The following is a 14504-nucleotide window of genomic DNA, read 5'->3' as shown; positions in this document are numbered from 1 at the left end:
ACACCCTACCTCACTGTGTTCTATCACAGCTCCCGCTCCTCTATGGCCTCTCCCAATACAACCGTGGTCACGTCTATCTCTTTATCATGTGTAGCCCTCTTTGTCTCTTTTGAACAACTCTCCCCTACTTAGAGTATAATAAACACGTGTCAAATAAGAAAAAGTGTGGAATAATTTTTTTGCAGCAGAAACACTAAGCACTGTCCATTTAAGGTAGAAAAGCTGAATCATTCATTATCTTACCTTGAATTTTTCTGTAGGAGCAATTTCTACGTTAGCACTTTTTAATTCTGAGCCACTCTTATTCGTAACTGACCAGACCATCAATAAACAATCATCCTTCCAAATTTTGTAGGAGGAAGCTGATATGGTTTCATTACTACAGACTTCTATAACAGGTGAGTGCATGTGCTCAGTAGGGTCTTCCAACAAAGCAGCAGCTAAAGACACTTCATTAGCAACCGAGGCTCCAGGAGACTGAGAAGGGTGAAAAATTTCCAAGTTGTTATCAGCAAATAAAGAAGGCCTGGGCAGGTTGCAATCTGAGGGTTTTTCAACCATATGCAGTTCTGTGAATGACTCAGAATCTAAAAGCTCTGAATCAAGGGAAATTTTCTTTAACTCTTTGTCTCCTATATCCTGTAAAGTATCCAAATAATAATCCTCTTCATATGACGCATTTGACAAAGAATTAGGATGAGCACTGGTTGGTTCTCCACTTTTTGTTTCCTTAGTTTTTGATTTCCTTCTGAATTTGTGACATACTGTATCTGCTTTTCCCAGCTGTAAAAATAAAACATAACAATAATATTATAAAAATAAATCAGTTTACTGAGCCTAAGTTTTAAATATTCTTCTATAGTTTCAAATGAGTAATGTACTAACTTAAGGTTCTATCTATGAGGTAAAACTTAACAAATAAGTAGACAAAAATATAACCCCTGAAACCCTGACAGTACATTACTTTGCATCACTAGCTAAATTTGCTTTCTCTTTAAAAACACATGAAATCAGAAACAGAAATAAAGTAAAAAAGTCAATTGTGAACAATTCAAAAAAGCCTCTTGAATTTCAAAATTTAGATCACACAACTTTAAAATAGTGATAAACCTAAACCGTACACCTGAAAAAAATGCTGAAATCATAAAAGTTGTACTACAAATATATATATATATACACATTTACAACAAAATAGTCACTTTTTTTGGTTTCTAAAATTGTCCTGTAGAAGTGTAAGAAAGTCTAAAATACACAAAATAGCCCAAAGTTCAGTTCAATAATCTGTAATAATCGTGATTTCATGGCATGTGATCAATTGGTAGGTAAGAAAAATTGATAAAATAGAGCCTCCCAAATACTTAAAATTGAAAAACACACCACAAATAATCCATAGCACCCCCCCAAAATTACAAAGGATATGAGAAATTATTTTGAACTAAGTGAAAATATTCATAACATAGGAATATTTAAGGAAGGGCAGAGTAGACCAAAAAGACAAAGGAGTGAAAACCAACAGGCAGATTCCAGAACTCTCTGAGTCCAGAAGCAAGGGGGGTGGGGGGGAGGGGGCAGAGAGGGCACAGAAGCTGCAGGAACCTGCCCATTAACACAAAGGATCACTTGCCCCTCACAGCTGTTAGGGACGGTCTGGGCAATACCCCAAACAGGGAACATAGAAAGGCAGCTAATCTGTGGAAGCTGTAGTCTGATATTTTAAGTGGTACAGACTGGCAGTGGTAATTCATGAGCTATGCAACTGGGAGGGGTGAAGCAAGACTGTGGCACTGCTGAGACAATGCTGTTGATTCTCACTGAGGCCCAAGACAGAAAGAACTACATGGACAGCAAGCCTTCGGAGCGATGACAACAGAGTGGAAAAAGAAAGGGGAGAAGGGAAGGAGGGAGGGCGGGAAGGGGAGGGGAGGGAAAATGGCAAGGTTCAAAAAAAATAGTAAAACACAAAATCATGAGAGGGATCAATCAAAACCAAAACACAAAGATGAGGAAAACTTTCCCACAGAAACGTTGATAATTTTCAGACTATGCTAGAAAAAGCAACAGAAACACACAATAGAGTAGAACAGATAGAAGATAGAATCAATTGACTAACGGACAAAATAACCGAATGTGTCAAGTCTCAAGAGACACAAGAGACCTGGGGTCTTTATGCTGAGAATCTCTGAGACCTAGGGAAAGATTGGTGTCAAGGCACACCAGATGCACAGATGTAGATGCTACAATCAACAAGGATCTTGCATCCCCCTTGAGCCAGTGCCCTGCATTCAGACTGCCAGCCTCCTAATGAGAAAATCTTTATGGATTCTATTTCACTTTTGATAACTTCTATAATTTCCCAGTTTCATACTTTGTACAGTCCACATTGCAAGTATTAATGGATGTCTGCAGCTGTTTCTTCTCAAGCTGTGCCACATCAGCAAATGAATCTCACTCCATCTATCTCACTATGGTTGACTTCAATGAGGCAGCTCTTCCGCAGTGGTATCTAGAGTGCCTTCCAATCTGAGAGGCTTATCTTCTGGTACTACATCAGACAGCATTCAACGGCAATTTGTACGGTTTTCAGTGGCCAGTGATTTTGGGGGAGTTGGGGGTGGGGAGTAGATCTTAACCCTCCCAGTCTGAGTTTGGAAGCTCCGTTGACCACCCTGTGTGACCCTGCTGGTATTTTAAATACTGGTGGCATCTAGTATACGGGCAACACATAAGCCACCAGAGCACGACAAACTGACAGTAGAGAAATACCTATAGGTATGTGTAAATATAAATGCATGAGTGCAGCCGCATATACTCACTGAAGACACAAATATTGATACTTCTCAGATATAGGCAACCACCTAAAATTGGTTTTCTGGGGTTGGAAGCTTAAGGATCATGGTCTTATAAGAGACTGGCATAGCTCACAAAAATCATGATCCATATCCTAATGGAGTAACATATGGAATCTTAAAATGCTTCTAAATAGCCATCTAAGACCCAAATATGGATTTTAGATTTTAATTCACCAAAAGGAAAACAGTAAAGTAACCAAAAGCTCAGCAGAGAAATAAGACTATAAAAAGCAACGACATCATCAATTTTCTTTGCCAACATTTTAATTCAAATGCTTCAATTCTGTGGTCTTATTCATTCTCAAACTTGCACCTGCATTTGAGGTGATTAAAAATTCTATGGCTTGGGTCACCGTCAGACTTAACACACTAAGAAAAAACACATTGACCCTAAAAGTAATAATATATCTTAATGCTAGCTCAGTTGATATTTGAAGCTTAGCAGCAAAGTGACTGATCTTGGATCTTTTAACTGTTAGAAGGACTGATGAGAGGGTGCCAGCATATGCTCAGGCACTGATGGTGCAAGTTCTCAGTTGTCGGTCAGGTGACACCAAGGTCAGGTGACACCGAGGATGTGGAGCGTTGATTTGTGAATCTTTTTAACAAAGTGCATTGCTAGAATCATGAGATTTCAGAGATTAGTATCAATTTTTTTGTTATTGTTGTGGGCATGAAATCACACATTTTTAAGATTTATTTTTTATTTAAATAATGCTGAGCCTTTTGGGCTATTCCATAATGTAGGTTTTTTTTTTCTTCTTCTCCTCAGCTGTTCCTAGAAAAACAATTTTAAAGATGGAATTGATATCCCTTTATTTCATGTATTTCCTGTGTTCTTTGAGGATCAGGTGATTTGAACAGTCTCAGCACCAAGCAGGAGAAGCAAGTGATTATGTAAAATTCGCACTTAACTTCTCACTCCCCAACCCCAACTTTTCCTGTTACTAGGGCTAAACAACAGGATTGGGACTGATTGGATGTTCTATCTGTATCGTCTTTTCTTCAGGATAAGCTTGTCAATTTCTAGCAGACAGCCTGCTGGGATTTTGACAGGGTTTGTATTGAATCTATTGATGGAATTCAGAAGAATTGACATATTTATCAAATGTTAACTTTCAGTCCATGAACATTGTGTGTGTGTACCCATTTATGTAGCTATTTAAGTTTTTCCAGCAGCAGTGTCCTATAGTTTAAGAGGCTATATAGTTATTTATAGGAACAGACTGTCTGATCTTTCTCCCAGAGAGGAGCTGGTAGGTCCAAATTGCTTGGCAACCCAATACTTAACCCACTGAGCCACCAGGACTCATCCTTTTCCTACAAACATCACCAATAGTTTTTAACTATAATTACCGAGAATATTCCCCTCAAGACCCTTTCTCTTTAGAAGCTGTTTCATGTACCCACGATTGAGTACTTGGGTCATGATTTGTACTTTAAACCCTATATCCTTTGCCGCCCTCTGAATGGACTGACTACAATGAGTCAATTCGATTTTCTGCTTCAGTGGTCATCAGTGACAGGAGCTTGGAAGATAATAAATAGTCAGAGCTTGAGAATTCATTCCCACCACATGTAGATGACAGCGCTGCTGTCAGCAGTTGAGTCCATTTCAACTCATGGCACCCTGCAAGAGAGGGCAGAATTGCCAGATTGGGTTTCCTAGGCTGAAATCTTTATGGGAGCCAATTGCAGGTCTTTTCTCCCAGGGAGCAGCTGGTGGGTTTGAACTGCTGGCTTACTGGATGGCATCTCAGTGCCTAACTATTGCACCACCTGGGTTCCTTATACAAAGGATAGCCAGGGCCTTTCATAGAACCTTTATATATCTATAAAACAGGGAGCCGAGAAATAGAGATGGATGTAACTTACGACTTACCAAATTGATGGTGCTTTCTGAACCTAGACCAACAAACAACGACGATGCCAGCAGCTGCTTTTCTTTCTCCTCCCTGGACGGGGTTAGTGCTGGAGGTGGATCCTTTTTTGTGACCGGCTGGTCTACATTCTCCAGGGCTGCAGTCTCCTGGGGAAGAGGCAGAGCGTCCACGCCATCCCTGGTTGTGCTCTCCTTCTTGGGAAGATAACCCTCTTTTCCCCACAGCTTCTTTATACCTTCCAGCTTCAAGCTATTTGTCCTAAGGAGATTGTTGATAAAAATCTCATCAATTTAATTTTAAATCATTTTCTTCTTGAACACCCCCCCCCAAAAAAAAACATACCATTGCATTTATTTGTTGCTGTTTTATTTTTTGAAATGTTTTCAATTGTTTTATTGAACCATAATTCACCCACATATATCTATAGTTCACTCATATTTAAAAACAGTTATAGCTACCAGGAGATACTTCCAAAAAACCCAGAATTGTGCTGGGCAGAGTGGAGCTTTCATAGTATGCATTTTCCCACTCAATCTGAGTTAGTGCACCCAGTGGTGTCTCCTAGGAAGGTTCTCTCTGGTCACAGTGAATTTTTTTGTACAGTTTCACTCGAACCTCGTTTTTTGTGATGGCCAATTTAAGAGAACAGTATGCAGCTGTGAAATTTTGTTTCCTACTCAGGAAAAATGCTGCAGAAATGGTTATAATGTTGAACACAGCTTACAAGGACAGTGCTATGAGAAAAACTCAAGTGCATAAGTGGCTTTCTCCTTTCATAAAAGGTGAAATGCCGATCGATGGCAAGCCTTGTTCTGGACGTCCCTCAGCTTCCCGAACAGATGCAAATATTGACTCGGTGCATCTGGAGTTCAGTCCACCAGGTCAGACTATTAACCAAGCGTTCTATTTAGAAGTTCAAAGATTGCGTAAAGCGAGTGACAAAAAAGGCCCGATTTGTGGCAGACGGGACTAGCGGCTTTGCCACCGTGACAATGTACCAACTCACAAAGCCATCTCAGTGAGCCAGTTTTTGGCAAAAACAGCATGCCTCTCTTGTTCCACACACCTGAGTCACTTTACCTCTTTCCTTGTAACTTCTTTTTGTTTATGCAAATGCAGAGGGGCATGAAAGGACAGCAATTTGATTACTTAGAAGAGGTGAAGGAAAAAAACAAGGGAAATAAAAAAAAAACAACAAAAAAAAAACCAAGGGAAATACTGTCAGTCATCTAAAGAGATGAATCTGAAAAATGTTTCCTAGAATGGAATTGCAGATTTGACAAATGTATTGAGTGTAATGGAGCGTACTTTGAGGGTGATAAGGTTATTTTGTAAAAAAAATTAAATACATAGTTTTAAGAAAAAAAAATTCCAGTTTCTTTTAGGTGCCCCCCCCCAACCTGGATATCACCAGTTATAGTGCACCTTTCCCATCCCGTGTTCATTAGTTGCTCTTCAAATACCCTCCCCCCCAACTCCCTGTACCTTCCGTGTTTCATAAACAAGGAAACAAAAGAAAATGAAAACAGTATACATATATAATAATAATAAGCCAAGGAGAAAATCTGTCGAGAAACAAGCACAAATAGATATATATATACACATATATATAGAACAAATCCAGAATGAGTCGAGGGAGGTCAAATGACCAGGTACCACGTTATTCCATAATTCCATCCACCATAATCAGGTTCACAAAAATCTCTGTCTGGTAAGCAATGCTATTTGAGTCCCTCCAGTGTGTTCAGAGAGGACCTGTCAGAGGCCTAATCTGCACAGTGGATTTGGGGATCCCACTGTGCTCCACAGCCCCCTATAAATCGTACACTATTGCCTTTAAAAATAGCTTTCATGTTATATTCTACAGGCTAGAAGTAAAATCTAGATCGCTAGATTATATTTTCATTATTGAGAACCTTCCTTCACATCTCCTGCCCCCAACTCCATCCAAAGAATTTAAAGTAGAACTCTAGACTGAGTAAAATTCCCAATCATTTAATTTTCACTTAACTGCTTGAAGAAGTTACATAAAAACAGAACTGCAGCAAATCAGTTCCTTTCCCCCATTGATTTTTCAAAGTTACTTTCTCTTTAAATCTGATGGGCTAAACATCAGGAATGACTCTAACAGTTTCTTAGCTATAACCACCCAATGAGAACATTAAAGCAACACAAATTCAGGAAAGAAATTCCTGTTGAAAGCCAAAAACTGTTGAAATGAACTCCTATGTATAAAATTACTTTTAATCCAAAGGTTTTTAAAAGCTTAGCACCAGCTACATTTTCTCAAGTATTACTAGCATACTTTTATTAAAAATATGAAGTTTGCTTTATATAAAAAAAAATTTTAGGAAAAAGCATAAAGGTTGGAAAATTTTAATACTTAACTTGAAGAAGAATTAACATAATGATTGAGAGGTGTCCTGCTCAGGTGCCTATGATAAAGCTTTTACTAGGCAAAAAGTCCAGGGCCAAATTTAGATTTTGGACTCATTTATAGTTTTCAAAAAATGACAGTACTGAATGCAGAGTGACTAATACAGCCCTACGTGCAGGATGAAGCAGTCAGACTCCCTCTACCGTCTCCATGAGAGCGATGTGCCCACGGCACGAGGCTCAGTTAAGCACCTTTGTCGTGCTCTAAAACAACATTTAAAAATGTTGTGCTATGAGATAGATGATAAATGAATTTACAAAGAAGACTCAGAAGCATTTGCACTGAGTATTATTTCGATCCAATTTGTTGAATAGGAATATCAATTCAATTTTCTATAGTATATCATAAACAACAACAAAATAGTTTTACTTTTTAAGTGAGAACTAATACAACCTAGTGCATAAAAGGATAAAGAAAAATCTAAACATTAATAAAGAATGTAATTAATGTAATGTTAAAATGTAATTAATAAACATTAATAATTAATAAAGGAACCTGGTTCTTCCTCCTAAATGATTTTTACTGCTGGGTATACCTTTACAAATATCTTTCTTTTCCTCCATCCTCTCAAGAACAATTAAATGGGCTTTTTTTTTTTTAATTAAAAAGATAAAACAAATGACAACAGCAACAAAAATCTGTTAGCTATTTAATAAACTCCCTAGAAGAAAATTGGCAGTTCTTGCCGCCATGAGCAGATCCAAAAGTGCAACTGGGATGCACTAAAACCAGCTTCTTTCTCTAGGATGCTCAAAAGCCGCAAATTTGAGAGTATTCATGGACACGAATACACACAGCAGGATACTCTCTCTATAGCCCCTTTAACCAAAAACATATGCTGTTTTCTCTCTTTTGTCCTTACTTTTTTTTAAAGAAAGGGAGCAAATCCCCAAACAAGTCTGCTTAATAACTAGTTCAAGTACTAGTTTAACATGAAGAGATGAGCGGTGAACACTGCGGTCCTCCAGTGGAGGGCTTGCTGCAGCTGCAGCTGCTGGGAGTGCTGTCAGCTGACAGTGTTCTCAGCCTCTCGGAGAATGCTTGACCTGCCCAGAAAGATCTAGTCCGAGACCAAGGCCCTTCCCAGGGCGGTCCATACCCAATGACTGATCGACAGAAACACAAGTCCTGGCCACCCATATTGGGCCCACTCAGGACTCGGGCCAATTTGGAATGGCCATTTTAGCTTGGGAGCTCCCGAAGGGGATAGCAATGGTTACTGATAGGGCAGTATGGAATGCATTGATTTCTCCCTCTGCCCAAATCTGCTTTCTCTCCCTTCTTTCTACATGTGTTGATTCCAGGGACACGCCTTAATAGTTCACATGCTAAATTCCATCTCAGAATGTGCTTCCCAGGGAAACTACCTCCCAACACGCATAATGAGAATGGTGGGGAAAGAAGTCCACAGATTCTTCAGCTGTTTTAAAACTTACTTCTGGCTAACTTCACCTACATACCTGCCCATTTCAAGACATGAATTTGTCTAAAAAGCAGAGAAATATATAAGGGAGTAGAAGACCATTTGATTAACAAATTATACATCTTTATGACTTAAAATATATCTTAACAGGATTTTTTTTAAACATGAGTCATCTGTCTGGAGTCTAACAACACTGTTATATAATACATGGTTTTTATATGATGTGCTTTTGTACTGGTTTTAATCAGACCATTAAAACACAGATGTAGGTTCTGACCAAGAACCTTTCAAAACATTAGAAATGTGCCTTAATTCGACTCTAGTAATCCCAACTATGTCAAATGCAATTTCTTTGAGGGTGGTAAATATATATGTAAGATTTGCAGGGTCCTAACCAAGCCCGCCGCCCCACCCGCCCCTCAATACTAATTCAGGACTGAAAAGGCAGATGCTGTCAGCTGTTACACAAGTGAAAGGAACTATGTAAGTCCTTTGTTAGGTTTGAAAGGTTCCTGCCGCCCCTCTACGCCCAGGTAAGGACCTGTAATGGCTATCAGCTCCACCATCATCTGTCATAAAACTATCTGCTCCCCATGTTTACATAGCAACATTAAATGCCTGAGAAAGAAAATATTAGTGCCAACAGAGCAGGGGAAAAATTAGGAAGTTATTTGAATATAGATTAATTCATTCAATATAACATTCAATATTCTTAACAGTCTATTTGTATCATTCTGAAATCTACTTTTTATAGCCATGTCACAGGAAGACTGACAAATAAAAAAATGAACATAAAATAGGTGACTGACTTAATAAATACACAATATCTCAAAATACAAACGTTACCTTTAAAAGTTGTCAATTTGGGGAGTTCGTTTTTCTCCAAAAATGTTTAACATTTTCTAACTTTTCAGAGACAACAAAGATATATTTTTTATTGTCACATTAGAATTTTGATGAAAATTATCCAGATTTATCACTAATTTTATTTGGTAAATTTAACTTAATTTCTAGGTAATGATAATGAGATTTTCCCCTAACAATAGTAGCTACCACTTATCAATTACTGTTCACTGATTTGTACAGGCATTTCACATATACTATCACATTTTTAAAATGTTATTGTGTTTCTAAAGACCATTTAATTATACTCTAAAAACAAAATCTATCTTCAGTAGATGAATACGTGGCTCCATGTAAGACATTTAGACAAATGTATCACCCATTTCCAACATGTTTGGAAAGAGACTCCAAAAGCATTTTGAGCAAAGACTACAGATTCTTCAGGTAAAGCAATTATCTTATGTTCACTTCTGTGTCTGTCCATCTTGCACTGAAATGGTTCTAAGTATTTATCAGAATAACAAATGTGTTATTATTTTATTATTACATGTAATACTTGTACACATTTGGTACTCTCTTGGAAGATAAGCACTTAAACCACAGGGATATACAGTATAACACAAAAACCTTTAGAGAAATAAAGAGAAAATAATTGGCCCATACAGAATTTAGCTTTCAACGATCCTTAGAGTCATCATCTTAAAACACATTGTCATAAATGTACCTTTTCTTTGAAATTTACATGAAAATTACTGAAATAATAAGCTTCTTGGGTGTCACCATAAAACAGGTACATGATGATGATGAATCAATGCAGAAGGCAACTGGAATGCCGAAGACATTTAAGCACTCACATATTCTCAAGTTGAATAAGAAAAGAACTTACTCTTTCAGCCCTGTCTCCGCACTATTCCCAGATGCATCTGAACCAAGAGAAATGCCAGCAGGAGACTGTCGTCCGGTGAAACCAGATGAAGAAAAGGAGAGTCCATATGGTTCAAAATTGAGAACTAGAATTTTAAAACAATAACAGAATTTCACATTTAAAGCAAAGCAAACCTTATGTGTATGGGAGAGGGGAGAGGAGAAAAATGATCAAAGGTACTCGAACACTCAAGCCCAATGACAATTTTTAAACTGGCAGTTTGGAAATTACACAATCAAATATTAATAGTACAGGCAGCACCCTGCAGTACGAACGAGATCTGTCCCTTGCTGTGTCTGTAAGTCAGACTTGCAGGTAATTTAGAAGAGATATATATAATTATTTACTTATACTTTTGTGCAAGAAAAGGATCTGATGCCTTTTCAATTATTTAAAAGCTGCATGTGCAGCAAGTGAAGGCAACTGATGAATTTATTGCTGTAAGTTGGTCCCACCATTGCAAAATGAAGGTACATTCACATTAAAATGCAAGTAACAGTTAAAAAGCAAGTAACAGTTAACACAAAGCAGATTTCTTAACCTAGGGACTAACTATAGTAATAATAAGGCAGCTACCACTCACTGAATGCTACTATAAATCTTCATTCTGCTAAGTGACCAAAACAAACTATCCTTCCTTTCTGTGTTAGTCTGGGTACTTTAGAGAAACAAACCCACAGAAACGCATGTGTATAAGAGAGCGTTTTACATAAAGGTTAAGGGTGCATCAAGAAAACATCCCAACCCAGTGCTGCCCAAGCCCACAAGTCCAACATTAACTCATATGTCCAACACCAATCCACGAAGTCCTCCTCCATCTCACAAAACACACACTGTGACGCTGACTGCAGGAGGAAAGCTGAATCAGTGAATGTATAAGCATCTCAGCGCTGGCAGGGAGTCTCCACATGGGTGCTCCAGCACCCAGGGCTGCACTGGGGTTGGTCCATGTGGCTTCTCCTCAGGGATGTCTTGCAGGAAGTGAGCCTTGCCAGCTAAAGCAGGGAACTGGCTAAGGCAGCTGCACCCTGGTCCGACCATCACAAAGCAAGAGACCCAAGAACTAGAAAGGCTAGGCTCACCGAGCCATTTATCCCTCCCCTCTTCAATTAACCTCACATGTGTTTATTGGCCAGGTTGGCATAATAAACTAACATCCTCACTTTCTTTTGATCTCCCGGAGAAAAGAGAAACTTCAATTGGGAAGGAGAACTGGTAAACCCTGCCTACCAAAAAGTTGTTGCTCTCATGCAAAACTATTTGGTGAGTTAATAAAATACTCTAAGGTACTTTTTCAATTGCGTGTGAGCTAGCCCTACTGACAAAGTACAAGGTTTACTCAAGGTCAGATTACTATAAAGCTGCAGAACTCAAATTCTATCAGAACCATGAAAATCCACATTGCTATTGTGGTGGGCTATTGCCTTCTCCAGTATCCATGCTTCGCTTCTTCCCAGGTAATAAACCCCCTGGTTCTTAGCGAGGTACACACATGACTACTCAGGAAAAACTACATTCCCAGACTCCGTGTCACTGAGTTCTAGCCAATGGAATTATGCATGGTTTTTGTTAGCGACTTCAGGGAAAAATCTTCCTGTAAGAGAACTTTTTTCTTCTTTTGCTGCTTTTTCTGGAAAGAAGGCTGTTGGATTTTTGATAAGGGCCGTGTTGAATCTGTAGATTACTTTGGGTGTATTGACAGCGTATAAAATAAGTCTTCCAATCCATGAACATGGAACATCTTTTCATTTATATAAGTCTCCTTTCATCTATCTCTTTCTGTGGTGTTTTATAGTTTGCATTGTATAAGTCCCGGGTTAGATTCATTTTTAAGCATTTTCTTCTATTAGATACTATTGTAAATGAAACAATTTCCTTATCCTTTCAGATTTCTCATTGCTGGTGTATAGAAACCCAACTGACTTTCATTTGCTGTCTTTGCCCTCTGCAGTTTTGCTAAACTCCACTATTAGTTTTGAAAGTTTTCTTGTGGACTCTTTGGGAATATATATATATTAATTATCCTATCATCCACAAAGAGAGATCATTTTACTTTATCTAACCAATATGGAAATTTTATTTCTTTTTGTCTTATTGCTCTGGCTAGGACTTCCAATGTAATACTGAATGCAGTGGTAATAGGAGGCGACTGGTCTTGTTCCTCATTTTAAGGAGAAAACTCTCGGTCTTTTTACATTTGAGTATAATGTTGACTGTTGGCTTTTATATATGGCCTAAATCACATTGAGTAGTTTCCATTCTATTCTAATTTTCTTTAGGGTTTCCACCAAGGAAGTGCTTTTACTGCAGCCACAGATGATCGTGTGGTCCTTTCCCTTAGTCCAGATGTATTATACTGATTTCCTAATGTTGAACCATGCCTGAATTCCTGGGATAAATCTGACATGACTTGGTGTATGACTGTTGTAATATACTATTGTATCACCAAAGGTTTTAAGAGGAGGAGAATCACAGCAGAGCATTGTTTGAGAGAGGTCATTTAGGTAGCAAAGCAGAAGACTAATCTGACAGGACAAGACAGGAGACAAAGATTCCTCCTCCACTCACTGCCATCATCAGTGCTGACTCACAGTGATCCTGTAGGGCAGGATACACCTGCCCTGTGTGTTTCTGAGTCTTGAAAGCACCATCTTTTCCCCATGGACCAGCTGGTGGTTTCCTATCAACGAGTAACCACTACACCGCCAGGGTTCCTGAAAGACTAATTAGATATGGGAACTGAAGCAATTCAGGTGAGAGATCATATAAATTACTTAGAGGATAAGTAATTCAGCATTTAACCTGTTTGTAGCCTTCATGTTTTCAGAGGCCTTAATTATATGCACATCCTTCTTTAACTTGGGAGTCTCTGAGTGGTAACTCGTTAACAGGCTTGGCTACTAACCGAAAGGCTGAAGGCTCAAGTTCATTCAGACACACCTCAGAAGAAAGGTCTGATAATCTACTTTCAAAAACCCAGTCACTGAAATCCTGCAGACCACAGTCACCACGAGCTGAAAATAACTCAAAGACAACTGATTTTTGTTTATCTTATCTCAGACTGACGTTCTTTTAAAGCAGGATCATTTGGCTAGACTCTCCATGTCCACTTCTAATGTATTTATTTACTCCTTGAGTGGCTGATAAACCACATCTGGCCTGATTTTCAAAAAGGAATAGTTTTGTAGAAGAGAAATTACATTGCTATTTCTCTTTACTACTTCTGGTGTTTTCTAACTTGGGGTTACACCATTTCTAAATAATGTTTTAATCAACTAATTCACATTGATTCCTAAATGCTTTCTTTGAGTAAGTTATTGGTAGTAACTTTGTTCCCTTCTAGCCCATCTGTTTGTCAATTCTCAGTAACTAAAAATACTGCCCTGATGTTTATCTTTATAAACTTCACATTTTTCTACCCAAGATCATTTCTACTAAGGATCATTCCCAAAACTGACTGCTTTAATTATTATACTCTCAGATTATTTTAAAACTCATATAAGACTAGTACCAGAACTGATACTATTTTTCTTCAAGTCTTATTCTATGTAAGAGTCATTTCTAAGATACATTTTAGAATGTATCTATAAGTATTCTTTGAGTGCTTGCTGTGTTCTATCTCATAGCCAGCTTCCCTTTCTATAATGTAACAGATGTTCTAAGACCAAAAAATCTCTTTTGCTTTCAAGAAATTCAGAAAAGAAAGATTTTGAAGGAAAGGAGAAAAGTCTACTTTAAAAGCTTACCCCCAATTATGATAATGGTTTTACAGAACAAAACATACTTGGCAGAGGAATCCATCAGCTGGGGAATTCCAGGACTATCTATCAAGTATTTAACTTATTTTAAGAAAAAAACAACAGGTAGCGCCAAGAATTTTACACTCTGCGACCTCCCCTTCCCTCCTTGTCCCTGGCTTATAATAATGGCAGCTGATGGTCCTCAAATATTTGCAATAGATCACTTTTCTCGGCTCCAGACTCCAGATTTTCACTCTATACCCTTAGTATCATAGGCCTTTATATTTGTGGGGGTCACAGAGCACACAGTTGTAAATCAGAACTTTACTTTTTTTTTTTTGCTCCACTACACACTGCCAAGCTATATAGAGTTAATGGGAAGAAAACCGATTACTCTTGAAAAG

General features: G+C 38.2%; 1 protein-coding gene across 1 annotated transcript in view; it reads right to left on the bottom strand.

Annotated features, from left to right (window-relative positions):
* AP4E1 (adaptor related protein complex 4 subunit epsilon 1) overlaps positions 1 to 14504 on the bottom strand; it is a 65098-nt gene that overhangs the window by 6248 nt on the left and 44346 nt on the right. The window contains exons 17-19 of the mRNA XM_013006335.2: positions 10322 to 10445; positions 4732 to 4990; positions 244 to 783 (exon numbers count right to left, since the gene is read on the bottom strand). Of these exons, the coding sequence (XP_012861789.1) occupies positions 244 to 783; positions 4732 to 4990; positions 10322 to 10445 (923 nt within the window). The remainder of the gene's footprint in view (positions 1 to 243; positions 784 to 4731; positions 4991 to 10321; positions 10446 to 14504) is intronic.

This window comes from Echinops telfairi, unplaced genomic scaffold (genome assembly GCF_000313985.2).
Source record: "Echinops telfairi isolate 266 unplaced genomic scaffold, ASM31398v2 ScPeMD7_8;HRSCAF=38, whole genome shotgun sequence".
NCBI lineage: Eukaryota > Metazoa > Chordata > Mammalia > Afrosoricida > Tenrecidae > Echinops > Echinops telfairi.
This window is presented reverse-complemented; position numbering and strand designations above follow the sequence as displayed.